General features: G+C 48.0%; 1 protein-coding gene across 1 annotated transcript; it reads right to left on the bottom strand.

Moving 5' to 3' along the window:
- Positions 1-2: 2 nt before the first annotated feature.
- KCTD10 (potassium channel tetramerization domain containing 10) lies at positions 3-12,603 on the bottom strand (the record flags this gene model as incomplete). Its single annotated transcript, XM_026657007.1, has 6 exons — positions 12,527-12,603; positions 9,798-10,011; positions 3,826-3,995; positions 2,557-2,643; positions 878-930; positions 3-129 (listed from the first exon to the last, which is right to left on the bottom strand). Coding segments are annotated over exons 1-6 (654 nt in total), but the record flags the coding sequence as incomplete, so codon positions are not given.
- Positions 12,604-12,939: the final 336 nt, after the last annotated feature.

Here is a 12,939-nt window from a genome sequence, read left to right as displayed (position 1 = left end):
TGTCCATAGAAAGACCAGCAGCAAATCTCGTCTCCTATCACATCCTTAATAAAGAGGACTCTCCCGTTAAACCGCAGCGACAGCTTATCAAACAGCTCGATGTTCTTCAGCATGTTGTCGTCAGAATTACTGCAAGAGAACAGGGCATCAGTCAAACAGAGTTAATGCCATGCAGAGGAAATGTCAAGAACTATGGAGAGTCAGGCAGCTGGAGGTCTACATGTCCTGCCTCCCTTTATTTACTGTACTAGCCTTCAAGGCTGTTTAGACTTGAGCTCCAGGGCTGCTTCATCCCACTACGAATCACTCACTGCATTAGGGGAGAGAGCCTGCAGCTGAAGTGTGACTGGCCTTCAGCGGAGAAGGTGCAGTCAGTGCTGGGAGTAACCGCTTCAGGATCCATCCCTCAACTAACCTAGTCCATCTACTAAAGTTTAGCATTAGCTGGATTGGGCCAGTGCTGTCATGAGTTATATACTGTCACATATGAGCCCAGGAGCCCAGCCACCACACCTGCCCAACTGAGAGCCACGTAGGCACAGCCCTCGGGCTCCTGGCCAACTGCCAACTCTGTAGGTAAGAACGCTGCAGGCCATGCAGAAGACAGGGCATCATCTTGCCATGGAGCCCCTGCAGGTCACAGCCGGGTATTAAAGAGAGAGCTCTTTATTGCTGCAAGTGTGCACTTAGCAATGGAAACGTCTCCCATGGAAAGCTAACCCCCAGGGACTCCACAAACTGCAGGAAAAGTGCTTACGGCGTATGTCAACAACACCCCCTCAGTAAAGGGAAAAGCCCATTCTCCTGGAATCTGGTTTGACTGTTAATTTCCAGTTGAAACTGTACATTTAATAACTGATAACGGAAGTTGTTTTACCTGGTGTAGGAATATTTGTTATTACTTCTGTTATACAGCAACTTTACTGCTGGCTGGAAGAAAACAAACATACAGGAAGCACAATTTACTGGCTATAGTACAGCTGCAACCTTAGTTCCAGGCACGCCCCGGTAGCAGAGAAGGGGTCATATGAAGTGATAGTACTGTGCGTACACCCCCCGTTTGTGGAAATGACGCTGAGACTGCTACCTGGTGCTAGCGTGGCAGCCCTGTGTCCCCAGGACAGGTACAGCACAAGCTTCCCTCACAGCGTGCCTTAACCCTGACGTCCCTGGGCTGTGGTGACCAGATCATAGTTGGCTCTCCATGGCCATTCCAGTCCTTTATGCCTCTGATGAGACCCCCAGTTAATGCCTGCTGTGGTGGCATTTTGTGGGGGGGAGGGATAGCAGGCAGGAGAGTGCATACCTGTCTAATAGGAACAGGAGCCACTAACATTTCATGGCAGGCAAATATCAGTCACTATTGGGCTGGTAAGACAGGTGAAAGGCTCTATAGCCCCCTATTGATGCCTTAAGTCAACCTGTCCTCCCTACCGACTTTATCTGAATACAGATAAGGCAGAGAAGGCCCCCACTGTAAGATGCATTTTTTTTTTTAAATGTAGACCCATTTAAAGACCTAGCTGAAAAGCTGTTTAATGTCTAATTCAGATGGAATAACTAGGCTGCAGAGAGACCAAGTACCAGTTTTCAGACTCGCAAGTTAACAGATGGGTTCCTGAGCATGCACAATTCTGAAAACTAGTGGGCCACATTCCAAAGAGTCAGCTGTCATAAGAACGGCCAGACTGGGTCAGACCAAAGGTCCATCTAGCCCAGTATCCTGTCTTCTGACAGTGGCCAATGCCAGGTGCCCCAGAGAGAGTGAACCTAACAGGTAATGATCAAGTGATTTCTCTCCTGCCATCCATCTCCACCCTCTGACAAACAGAGGTTAGGGACACTATTCCTTACTCATCCTGGCTAATAGCCATTAACGGACTTAACCTCCATGAATTTATCTAGTTCTCTTTTAAACCTTGTTATTATAGCCCTAGCCTTCACAACCTCCTCAGGCTAGGAGTTCCACAAGTTGACTGTGCGCTGTGTGAAGAACTTCCTCTTATTTGTTTTAAGCCTGCTGCCCATTAATATCATTTGGTGGCCCCTAGTCCTTATATTATGGGAACAAATAAATAACTTTTCCTTATTCACTTTCTCCACACCACTCATGATTTTATATACCACTATCATATCCCCCTTAGTCTCCTCTTTTCCAAGCTGAAAAGTCCAACCCTCTTTAATCTCTCCTCATATGGGACCCGTTCCAACCCCCTAATCATTTTAGTTGCCCTTCTCTGAACCTTTTCCAATGCCAGTATATCTTGTTTGAGATGAGGAGACCACATCTGTACACAGTATTCAAGATGTGGGCATACCACGGATTTATATAAGGACAATAAGATATTCTCCATCTTATTTTCTATCCCGTTTTTAATGATTCTTAACATCTTGTTTGCTTTTTTGACTGACGCTGCACACTGCATGGTCGTCTTCAGAGAACTATCCACGGTGACTCCAAGATCTGTCACTCTGGGTGGTGAGCTCTGCCTAGCTGTAATCAGGGTGTGTGCTCAAACTTCCCCCAGGGACCAAGCACAGCTTGCTCCCTCTTACCTTATTGGATGTTGCTATAAGTTTTTGCTCTTCCTTAGAAGAAGTGATGACTGGTACTTTGCAGAATGGCTCGTACGCATCTTTGTTCTGCTGAAACAAAACAGCCCATCAAATGCAGCAGGTGAATGGAAATCTACAGTAGGGCCTTTGAACAAAATGCAGGGGACCATCAAGCCTTCTCTCATATTGACGCCTGGGGTTAGCTACAGCGATGCAGATGGAGTGGTGACTCACCATTGTCTGAACCAAGAGGACTCGATAGAGCAGTGAGCTGACCCCATGAGACAGCTATGTTCCTGTGTGTAGGCATGCTAGGGTACAGGGGCATTACATACTTCCCCATCTTACTCCCCAGTGAGGGAAGAGGTACAAGAACAGCTGCTGAGGTGCTTTGGGGAGCCTGGGCTCCATCCCCAAGACTGCATTAATGCACCATAGACCTGTGCCTAAGGCCCTGCCTTCGGGAGTTATGTGACTCTAGATGCCCAACTTTTTCATTTAAACTCATTTATGGAAAAATGTGATCTGAGCATAACTGATGTAATGATGCCTGCCTGAGTCTGCAGAGAGCCTGAAACAAACAATGGCTCAGAGGAGTTAACTGTCCCATGCATCTCAACAGGTTGTTAACTCCAAGACCCACTGCTTTGACAGGCCTACTCCACCCCTGCCGAAGACTTTGGGCAGGAAGAGATAAGTGCAGAAGAACACTTGCAATGGCTGCTGGGGTCCCCCCAGCTGCTGCTGCTCCTGAGGGAGAAAAGCACCTTATGCCTTTGACTACACCTCTCGGCCATCAGCACTCCACAAGGGTGTTAGGGTCACAGAACAGGCCTGTAGAATCTTATACTGGTGATGTGCAAGCCGGAAAGAGCCCAGCTTGACAGTGGGATCCCAAGGGTAGTTGTGGTGCTGGCAGTTTTAACAATCTTTAGTTGTAAGCTAAGCAGATCTGATCTCTGACACGTACATACACCTGGAACCCCATGATGCCATGTTTAAAGTTCATTAGACACAGAGAAAAGAACTACTTGTCCAGAAAAATACTTGATCTTTCCTAACCCCTTACAGCCTTAACTATCCACATCAAGCAAAGGGGCAGGGACCCATTTCTCACTGCTTCCTGCGGACAGGGCAGGAAGTGGGATTAATCAGAGGAAATACTCGGGGGGCGTAAGAAAAGGCTGGCTGATGGAACAAGCTCAAGCCACTGGCACTGGCTGGTGACCAAGCGTGTCACTAGCTCCATGCTAAAAACTGCACACCTACCTGTAGAGCTGCCTGGCACTCATCCACCAGACCCTGAACCAGGTAATACTTTGCCTCAGCCAGCAGCTCTTCAATCTCTCTCCGGCTCTCAGGAAGAGGCACGGCCCCATCACGCAGGTAATTTAATATGGTCCCGAAGTGTTTGCCACAGCGGTCGATCAGAATCCAGCCTGGGAGGGAGAAAGCAGGGTACAGCTGAACAGCGGGAAGGGAAAGACTTAGGCAGAGAGTCCACCACCCTCCCTCTTCCCAACCCCAGCTGGCCAGAACGTGGTGGAACACGCTGCAGCTCCGCGCAGAGGAGCCTCTCCCCAGAACATTGCCTCACGCTGGTGCACTGAGCACATCCTGCCGAGAGGCTCCAAAATCCCCCATCTCGCTGCTTGAGTTGGCAGCTGGAACAGCAGCAGGCTGTACTTCTACAGGGAATTCTCTGTGTGTCTGTATCTCCCCCAACATTTCTTCAAGGGCGTGTGGTGGGAGGCGGAGGGAGGAAGCTCACTGCATCTTTCAACTCCCAAGCCACTGACCATCAGTTAGCTGAAGTGGTAGCAAAACAAAATTCCCACCATCAAATTAAACTTCTGTTTTCTCTCCCCCTCCCCCGTTTCCTGGAATCCTGTCTGCTCTTTTGGACTTGCTAGCATACTTCAACCCTTGACTGCCCCCGCCGCCCCTCAAACACACACACAACCACTGGGGCAGATTTTCTAGAACCGCAGCTAAGAGACAGACAAATAGGGCAAATCCGAGGATTCCCACTGCACTAAGCCACTGGCAGCTGGCCCAGGTCAGCGGAGTCGGGCCGGTGGGGCTCAGAGTGTGAGGCTCTAACATTGCAGTGGAGATGTTTGGGTTTCGGCTGGGGCCCAGGCTCTGAGATCCTGCAGGGAGGGTCCCTTAGCCCAAACATCTACACAAGCAGTTTTATAGCCCCACAGTCCCGGCCTAAGTCAGCTGACCCAGGCCAGCCCTGAGCGTTTTACTGCAACGTAGACGTACCCGGAGGGACCTACAACCAGTCAAGCGCAGAGCCAGGGACCGAACCCAGGAGTCCTACCTGTTACAGCTGGCTCTCACATGCCTGAGAGCCCTTACTGTGCACAAACAAGAGACTGGTGAACCTAAGCAAAATCCCCATCCAGCCGGTATTTGGTGTTTGTTCTGGGACAGACCACTCCTCCCCGGCATGCAGGAAAGACTGTTGTTTTAAAGAACATTTATTTTCTCCCATCCCCTGCAGGGCCCTGATGAAATGCTTCCCCCCCCTGCATCCCGCACACTGGTATGAACGGGGGCCTTGGGAGTGCCTGCTGCTCCAAATGCTTTATTTTTTTAAAAACAATGGCACATTTGTGTTGAAAATAACCCTGCCGTCCCCAAGCAGCATTCATGCAAGAAGGGTGAGAAGGAAGTGAAGAGGTGAGTAAGACATGGATACTATGGAGTTCCGCAGAATCTTTGCAAGTCCCATTTCATCTTCCTTATTCCCAACCGGCATGGAACGGGAACAGCAAATTGATTAGCAGATGGATGTTTTTAAAGTGCTTTGAAGATGTAACGCGAGTATGTGAGCAGTACAAGTGACATGCGAGATCGTCCTATACACTGTAGCATTTCCTTTACGAAACCACCTGCTAAAAGGCACATTACTCACCAGTACTGGGTAGGGATACCAGAGAGAAAGGGAAACAAAGCTTCAGCAGAGCTTAGAATAGAATATACGGCACCCTTAATCTGAATAAATTCATATTTCATCTCCACGCACCAGCAGTCCATCTCCTGAAGCAGACCAAAAGGCCCAGAAAGGCATTATGCAATGTCCAGCTCAAGTTTCCATAAACAGGCGGCCATTTTTATGGGCTTTGACTCAAGAATGTACTCAGGAAACGCTTGTGGGGAAGGACTCATATTTTAGACAAATAAGGGAAAAGTAGGGTAAAGCATGTACCACATGGCTTGAATTAATGAAATTACTACTAAAACTCTGATTACTTGGTTAATTCTCCAGCCCCTGAGTTGAATGTAGGCCTTTCCTACTGATGGCCTAATTAGCAAGAGATTCACTAGCATTCTACTCTGCACTTTTCTCTGTTTTCCCCCTTACACTGGGGTGCTGTGTGGTTACGACTGCAGCTTCAGAGGGAGTGGAGGAATGTACTAGGAAGCTAGGCCTGATTTACAGATGCTTGTTGCAAATTGACAAAGGAATCAGACTACCCATTGTTCCAAATTACTGGGCATAGCACAACATATATAGGGGCCACAGCAGAAATGAGGACCACTGGCCACTTCAGAAGTTCCCAAGACAATGCCACTCCACTGTAAGGGGGAGAGGGCACAGAAAACACCATCCTCCCAAAACCCGAGAGCTATCACAGACCAAATGGAGCCAGTGATTGATTTATTGGAGTTGCGTAGGGGGGATGGTATAGGGAAAACAGAGTCAATAACTCCTCAGTTCTAATCCCAGCTGTGACTCCCTCTCTGGACTTGGAAAAGTTAACTTCTGCTTTGGTTTCCCTATCCATAAACCTGCAAGAATGTTAACTTCCTAATGTCCCAGGCAGCTGTAGCAAGGATGAGAAAATGTTTTAAAGTGCAAAATGGTGCTGGGTTGCTAAACACCACATTTAACAACTCCATCACTGTGCCTTCATAGGTGCTTTTGTTCTTACTAGTCAGCCGAAATGTACTGCAAAAAGGAGAGCTTTAACAGGAAAGTGAACCCCACTGCCTGGCTGCTAAAGAGCTAAGAAAGCAGGTTTCATCTGTAGTTTGCAGTCTTATAAAGCTGTATTTTAATAATCATGGTTTTACAAAATGTTTTGGGATCCACTAATCAGGCAGGAATAAATATCCCCAGGAGCCATAAATAGACACAATGGGAAACATGGGAGTTTAACTTTTGTTACACAAAGAACTGAAGTGAGGGCTCCCCAACACTGATACTAAAGCAAGCAGTGCCTTCTAGCCAAGTCTTAACAAATAACATCCTATCTTGGCATTAGATTACTTGGGGGTCTTCATGAGGCTCTTGTTTAAAGCAGACTAATGAAATCTGGTCTCTCTTTAAAATCTAAAAATGCATATTTTAGAACAGCTGGGGAGACTAGGAATTCATGTTGCACAGAGAATTCCGGCGGCCTTTGTGGGAGACTAGTGTCTTTCCCCAACCTCTATCCTGCTACTCCAGTAAGATGTAGATTTTGAAATGTACGGGTTGCTTTAGCTTCCAGATTAAATCTGTAAACTGAAAAGAATCTACATGCATAGCCAGATAACTAGCCATTTCTCCTCCAGGATGAGAAGATGTATATTATTTCTATTGTAAATTGGGGGAGGGGGTGTCATACTATGGCGACAGGAGCCATATGATCACTTATTTAGATAGAACAGGATTCTCAGTGTGAAATGCTCCACAAGTTTAAAAACTTTACTCTGTAATTTTCTCAAAGAATCTAGTTGCTTTTCCTGAAAAACACTTCCTATTTTGTGCCAGATTTTGGGTGTGACTGAAGAACACAGTATTTGAAGGCTTTCAGATAAGGGTAGTTTCCTTTAAATACCATGATGCTATTGTCCCAGTTTCCATTAACACTTCCAAGTAAAACCAGGCAGTGGAAGATAAAACAATAGCTACTGCAGCAGGAGGATCTCATTTCAATGTGCAAGAAGTGCTAAAATCCCCCTGAAACACCAGCACAAACCAGCAAATGAGGCATTCCTACACCATGAACTGTGACAGTCACAGCAAAGCAAACATGGTGTTCTAACAGGGTCAGATCCAGATGGCCTTTACCCTTAGCAGTAGGTACCTTCAACTTTCCCCTCCGCACAGAGAATCTGTCCACACATAGAAAAGTGGATTTCCTATTTTAAGGACACATTGTAATAGCACTTGTACTGTATCCATCCAGAGCATTCTGGGTGAAGCTCTGAGACCGTGCATTAGGCAGCATTTGTTTAGTAGTGAGTGGACAGTGCAAGGGCATAGTTTTAATCACAGTTCTAACTCACTTGCTCTGTGGCCTTGGATAAATAACTCACCTATGTTACAGATGAGGAAACACAGAGAAGTTAAGGGGCTCTCCCTACTCCTAGGGATAGTGGGAGGAATAATGATTGTCTAACACTATAAGCATTCTTTTGATTCAGTGCCACGGCTGAAATTGTGAAACCGCTGCAAAAGAACTAGGGTGATGAATTACGTTCAGTGGGTTGCATTCTAGTGCCTTCATTAAACGGGAAGTAAATGATGATTGAGTAGCTGGCTCGTTTCCCTCTCGATCAGCACTAAACCAATGTTCCACTGGCATTATGGGCTGTGCCGCTGGATGTACAGCGTGTTAGATGAAATGTCATAGAACAGCCCTATGGTTAGTAATGATCCCATGAGACATTTTTCAAACGTAATCATGGCCACGTTGGATAATTATATTCTTGCTTACCTACCTACAATTCCCCCTGCATTTTCCATGCAAGAGGGACTCTGCTTCCTACCCTAAACTGTTAGGTAGCGTAGTTGTGCACTGTTAAATAGCTGTAATGTCCGACTGCAGAGATCCCTGACTTTTTTGTGGTGAGGAGACTAATCCCTTAAGAGTTTAGAATTCTGTATAGTACTTGGATACTTGCAAACGCCACTACAAAAACTGAAACAAACTCGAATATTTCCCCAATTGTTTAGAGAGGGGACTCTAGCTAAAATGGTAATACTTAAATATTGAATTGTGCTGTATTTCTCACAGGTTGGCTGCGAATCCACTTCCTGCTCTCACAAGAAAGCTGTCAGGAGAGCCTTATTTAAACCATAACTTATTTCTCCCCAGCTCTAGACACATACTAGACGTACTATGGCACTGAAAACCAAGTTCAGTTGCTCCAGTTGAGGAGCAATACGTAATCCATCCTCCAGACAAGTTCAAACATTCAATACACCAACAAGCTAATCAACAGAAAAGAGTTTTCAACCTCTAAGATCAGTCTACTAATGAACTATTGTAAAAGACAATGTGTATATAAATCTGCAAACATGGGAGCGGTCAGATAATGGGCAAAATGCCAAAACACAAATAGAAAGCCGTGCCTGGAATTAAAGTCAGTGGTACTCCCACACTGCGGGAAAGTTGACATTAAACTGGGCTAAAAGTTTTGAACAGCCCTCAGATGATGAAACTTCTTTTGCATCTTAACACAATTAGTACATGTAAAAATTCTCCCATCACATTCTGAATTATTCCTTTGCAGATGGACTTGACTAAAGAGATCCATTTGTAGTTTTTTGCTTGTCTCATATATGCCCTAGTAAATTACTAACACCACAATTATTCAGATGCAAGAAATTCATAATTAGGTGTCAGTAACCTCAGTACAGGTGGCTTCTTTACATTTCATAACTGGTTTGTTTTCTAGAATTCAACGATCTGTAACCTCACATGAAAAATGAAGTTACAGCCCCTTTTATCCAAGGATCCCCAAAGCACTTAATACACTAAGGCTCACAACCCTCAGAAGATAAGTTTTAGCTCTATATTACAGACAGAGAAATCAAACAGTCAATTAACCTTTCAGCCTCAAGGTCAAAAAGCAGGTTCTAACTCCTAAGCCTGGCCTGACTCACGTCACCCAATCCCTCTAACAAGTACTTTTCATCTCAGTGTTTCAGAAGGAAGCAAAAGTTTATTCAACTAGGTCTGATCAGAGCCTTTGACTTTACTGTAATCTAAACGAGAGGAGGGTCAAGGCTTCAGAGAAATAAGATTCAAATCTTTCCGGTTTCATGGCTTTTCTCAGCTGTATAGTTTGCTAGCCATAGTAACAAAACAACAACAAACGCCTTAGAGAAGCCTGGGGCTAGAATAAGCTTGTTCACTACAATTGTCCGTTTTCTAATGTGCTGATCAATCTTGACTGAAGGGTTAGAGACTCATGGCAGGGAAAAATAAGTGATGTGAACAGTGTCTCTTTACCTTCACTGTCGGTGAGAACCTCCATGCGGCCGCTGAACATGGCCTTAAGCATGGTGTCCTGCTTGGTCAGGGTCTGCATTGTGGTGTAGTAGAGGGCGCCACCAATATTCAGTTTGACATATTTGGAGCTCGGGCTGGTCCCTTTGAAGGAGGTGGTGCGAGTCGCAGCTGCCGGCACTGCTGAGCTCACCACGCTGTCTCCTGACATCTCTTCCTGAAAACAAAGGAGGTTGCCAATTAGGCCTGCTTTTGCACTGCGTACCACACAATTTACTGCTGCTCCCTCGTAACATTTTATGTAGGGAATACTAATCCCCTGCTGTTCTATAGCCCCAGCTGGGAAACTCACAGTGCCTCCCGATATCCTGTCAGGCTTATCTCCATTTTGCAGCTGGAGGAACCTAGGTGAAATGTTTTGTCCAAACTCACAACATGAGAGGGGCAGAGCTGGAAATAAAGCCAGGAGTTCTGGCTCCCACTCCCCTGCCCTACACCTTCCCATTGAATGAAAACTGCTTCTCCTAGGCCTGTCTCTGTAATAAAATATGGAAAACTCTAGGGAACGGTTTCAGGCCTTTTTACTAGAGACCTGCCCTGTAAGTAGTTTAATGCCATGTTGACCGGTTTCCTGCAGCTATGGCAAACAGAGCAAAGTTAAGCTAAACTGAAATCCAGAGCATTGCCTATTAGCATTCACGCTGACTGCTTAATGGTTTTTGTTTTAAACGTAGCAGGTTACTTCCCCTTTCTGAACTAACTTCAAGTTTACAACGGCTTTGTACCCAATGGAAGCATTTAAAGCCAACATTTTTTCCACACTAAACAGCTACTCTCAATTCACAGCACCACAGACAAAATCTTGTGCACAGAAGATTCTGGACTTTCATGCTATTTCACTATAGACAATTTCAGCTGATCTGAATTCACTATACATGGGTTCCACTGTTTAACTTTCCATAGTGGGTGTTATTTCAGTCTCAGCTCCTCTTTGCTACCTTTAAATAATTTACTTAAAGTCACAAAGAAACCCTGCATACAATCTCCTGAGGGTTAGACAAGCCAACTAAAGAATGTAAATAAACTAAACCAGTGCAGAGTTTTGTGAACTTTGGGCAGCATTTTACAACTGTAAGTTATCTACTGTGGCTAAACTGAGTAGAAGGATGAAAAAGTGCATACATCTCTCCACCTCAAAACTCACACGATTTAAATTCTTCTGGGAAGTGGCTTAGTTCTGGCATCATCTGGCATTTGAGTACATTCACAGCCGTATAGGGAGTCAGACTGGATGATCCATGAAACTATTACAAATCTCACTGGCTGTGATTTCAGTAAGCAAAAACTCTTCAGCAAGTGAATTTAGTGCTCCTGAAATTGAGGGTGTGTGTGCATTTCTGACTGTAGACTTCCCATCTCCATACACTCACAGTGCTTTCAATGCATTTAGGACAGAGTGTAATCTCCTACTATTCTTGCCTTGAGATTTTCCACACACTGTTCCATTGAACTACCTCCCTCCTAACCTGTAGCATCCAGGCTGTATCATGAACCCTCCTGAGCAGAGGCAATATTGTGAGATCGTTTTAAAATGTGGACATGTGAAAACTAAGATAAAAAGCTTCCCCACCAATTCATTCCCCACCGGTCATCTAATAAGAATCAGACTGTGAGCTCTAGAGCAGAAGGACTCACACGCTAAACGACAGCTGCTCCAGGCAACTGAACACAGTTGCGTTTTTGTATATCAAAAGACTGAAAGGGAGATAAGTTAGCCACGTAATAGATATCTTGCTCTCTGACTCACTCATGACCAGGCCTCTGTCAAATCACCACTTTGTGGTTAGCCTCAGGCTCCTACAATGCACCAGGATGGGATGACTAAAGGACAGCCACCTCAGACCCATCGAGGTCCTACAGCCTTTGGGGCAAACAGTCTTCTGCATATAGGGCTAGAAGCCACCTCTTAAATCAGCCATGTTCCGCTGCCGTTCAGAGACCTTCAATGCAGCTGGCAATGCAGGTACATGAGCTGGCTGCATTTGGTAGGCAGAGCCTGGACAGAGGCTATCAGGCAGCTCAGAAGGGCACTAGGAGACCCCTGTTCAGAGCAAGGTGTCTCCTTGCTACTGTTAGCAGAGAAGAGAGGCAGGGCCGGCAGAGACCCCCCCGCTAGAGTGACAGTAACAATAGACCCAGCCCCTGTACTGCACTGCCCCCGTCCGCTCCGGCCTGCAGGGGGCAGGAGCAGCACCCCACCCTGCGGGGCTGAGATAGCGACTGGCCCTAGACTACCCAGCAGCACCAGCCCTCGCCTATTCCCCGCCCAGGCCCTGACCTCCCCCTCGCCCCCGGGCCTCGCCCATTGTCCTCGCCCGCCCCCCTCCTCAGCCCGTGCCTCGACCTCCCTCCTCAGCCCGACCCCCCCAGCCCAACCCCCGACCTCCCCTCGGGCCTCGCCCCCCTCAGCCCGACCTTCCCCCCCAGCCCAGCCCCCGGGCCTCCCCCCCTCCCTCCGCAGCCCGGGCCCCCGACCCCAGCCCAGCCCCCGGGCCTCGGCCCTTGTCCTCACCCCCCCCCTCAGCCCGACCCCCCCCTAGCCCCGCCCACAGCCCAGCGCAAGTCGCAGCCCGCCCGGGAGCCCCCTCCCGCCCCAGGCGCTGGGCTGACCGATGTCCGAGCCCTACGCGGAGCCCCCTCCCGTCCCGTCCGGCCACGGCCCCGGCGCTCACCATGAAAAGCCCAAGCGAGTCCCCAGGCAGTTCCGCGGAGAAACCGGAAGCACCCGGGGCGGGGCGGGACAGGGGAACTTCCGCCCCTCGCTCACGGCCTATTTTCCGTCCCAGGACCACCTCACTTCCGCCCCGCAGAGCGCGCCACCCAAACCCGTCCGATGTCCCCTCGGCCCTCGCAAAGCGCGGGCCCCGCGGGCTCGCCCGTTCCCCTCGGCCCTCCCGCTGGGGCACGGGAGGCGGCGTGCCCGTGTGCAAATGGCTGGCGGGGTCCCGGCGCCCCCGGGGGCGGTTAGCGGGGCCCCCGGCTGAGCCGGGCCTGCGTTCCCGGGCGGGGGGCTAAGCGCGGCGCACAGGCGGCGCTCGGCTGCTGCCCCGGCCTGGGACTCGGCGGGGGTGGTGCTGCCCCCCCC

The sequence above is a fragment of the Terrapene carolina genome, unplaced genomic scaffold, assembly GCF_002925995.2.
Source record: "Terrapene carolina triunguis isolate 2854851 unplaced genomic scaffold, T_m_triunguis-2.0 Scaffold234, whole genome shotgun sequence".
Taxonomy (NCBI): domain Eukaryota; kingdom Metazoa; phylum Chordata; order Testudines; family Emydidae; genus Terrapene; species Terrapene triunguis.
This window is presented reverse-complemented; position numbering and strand designations above follow the sequence as displayed.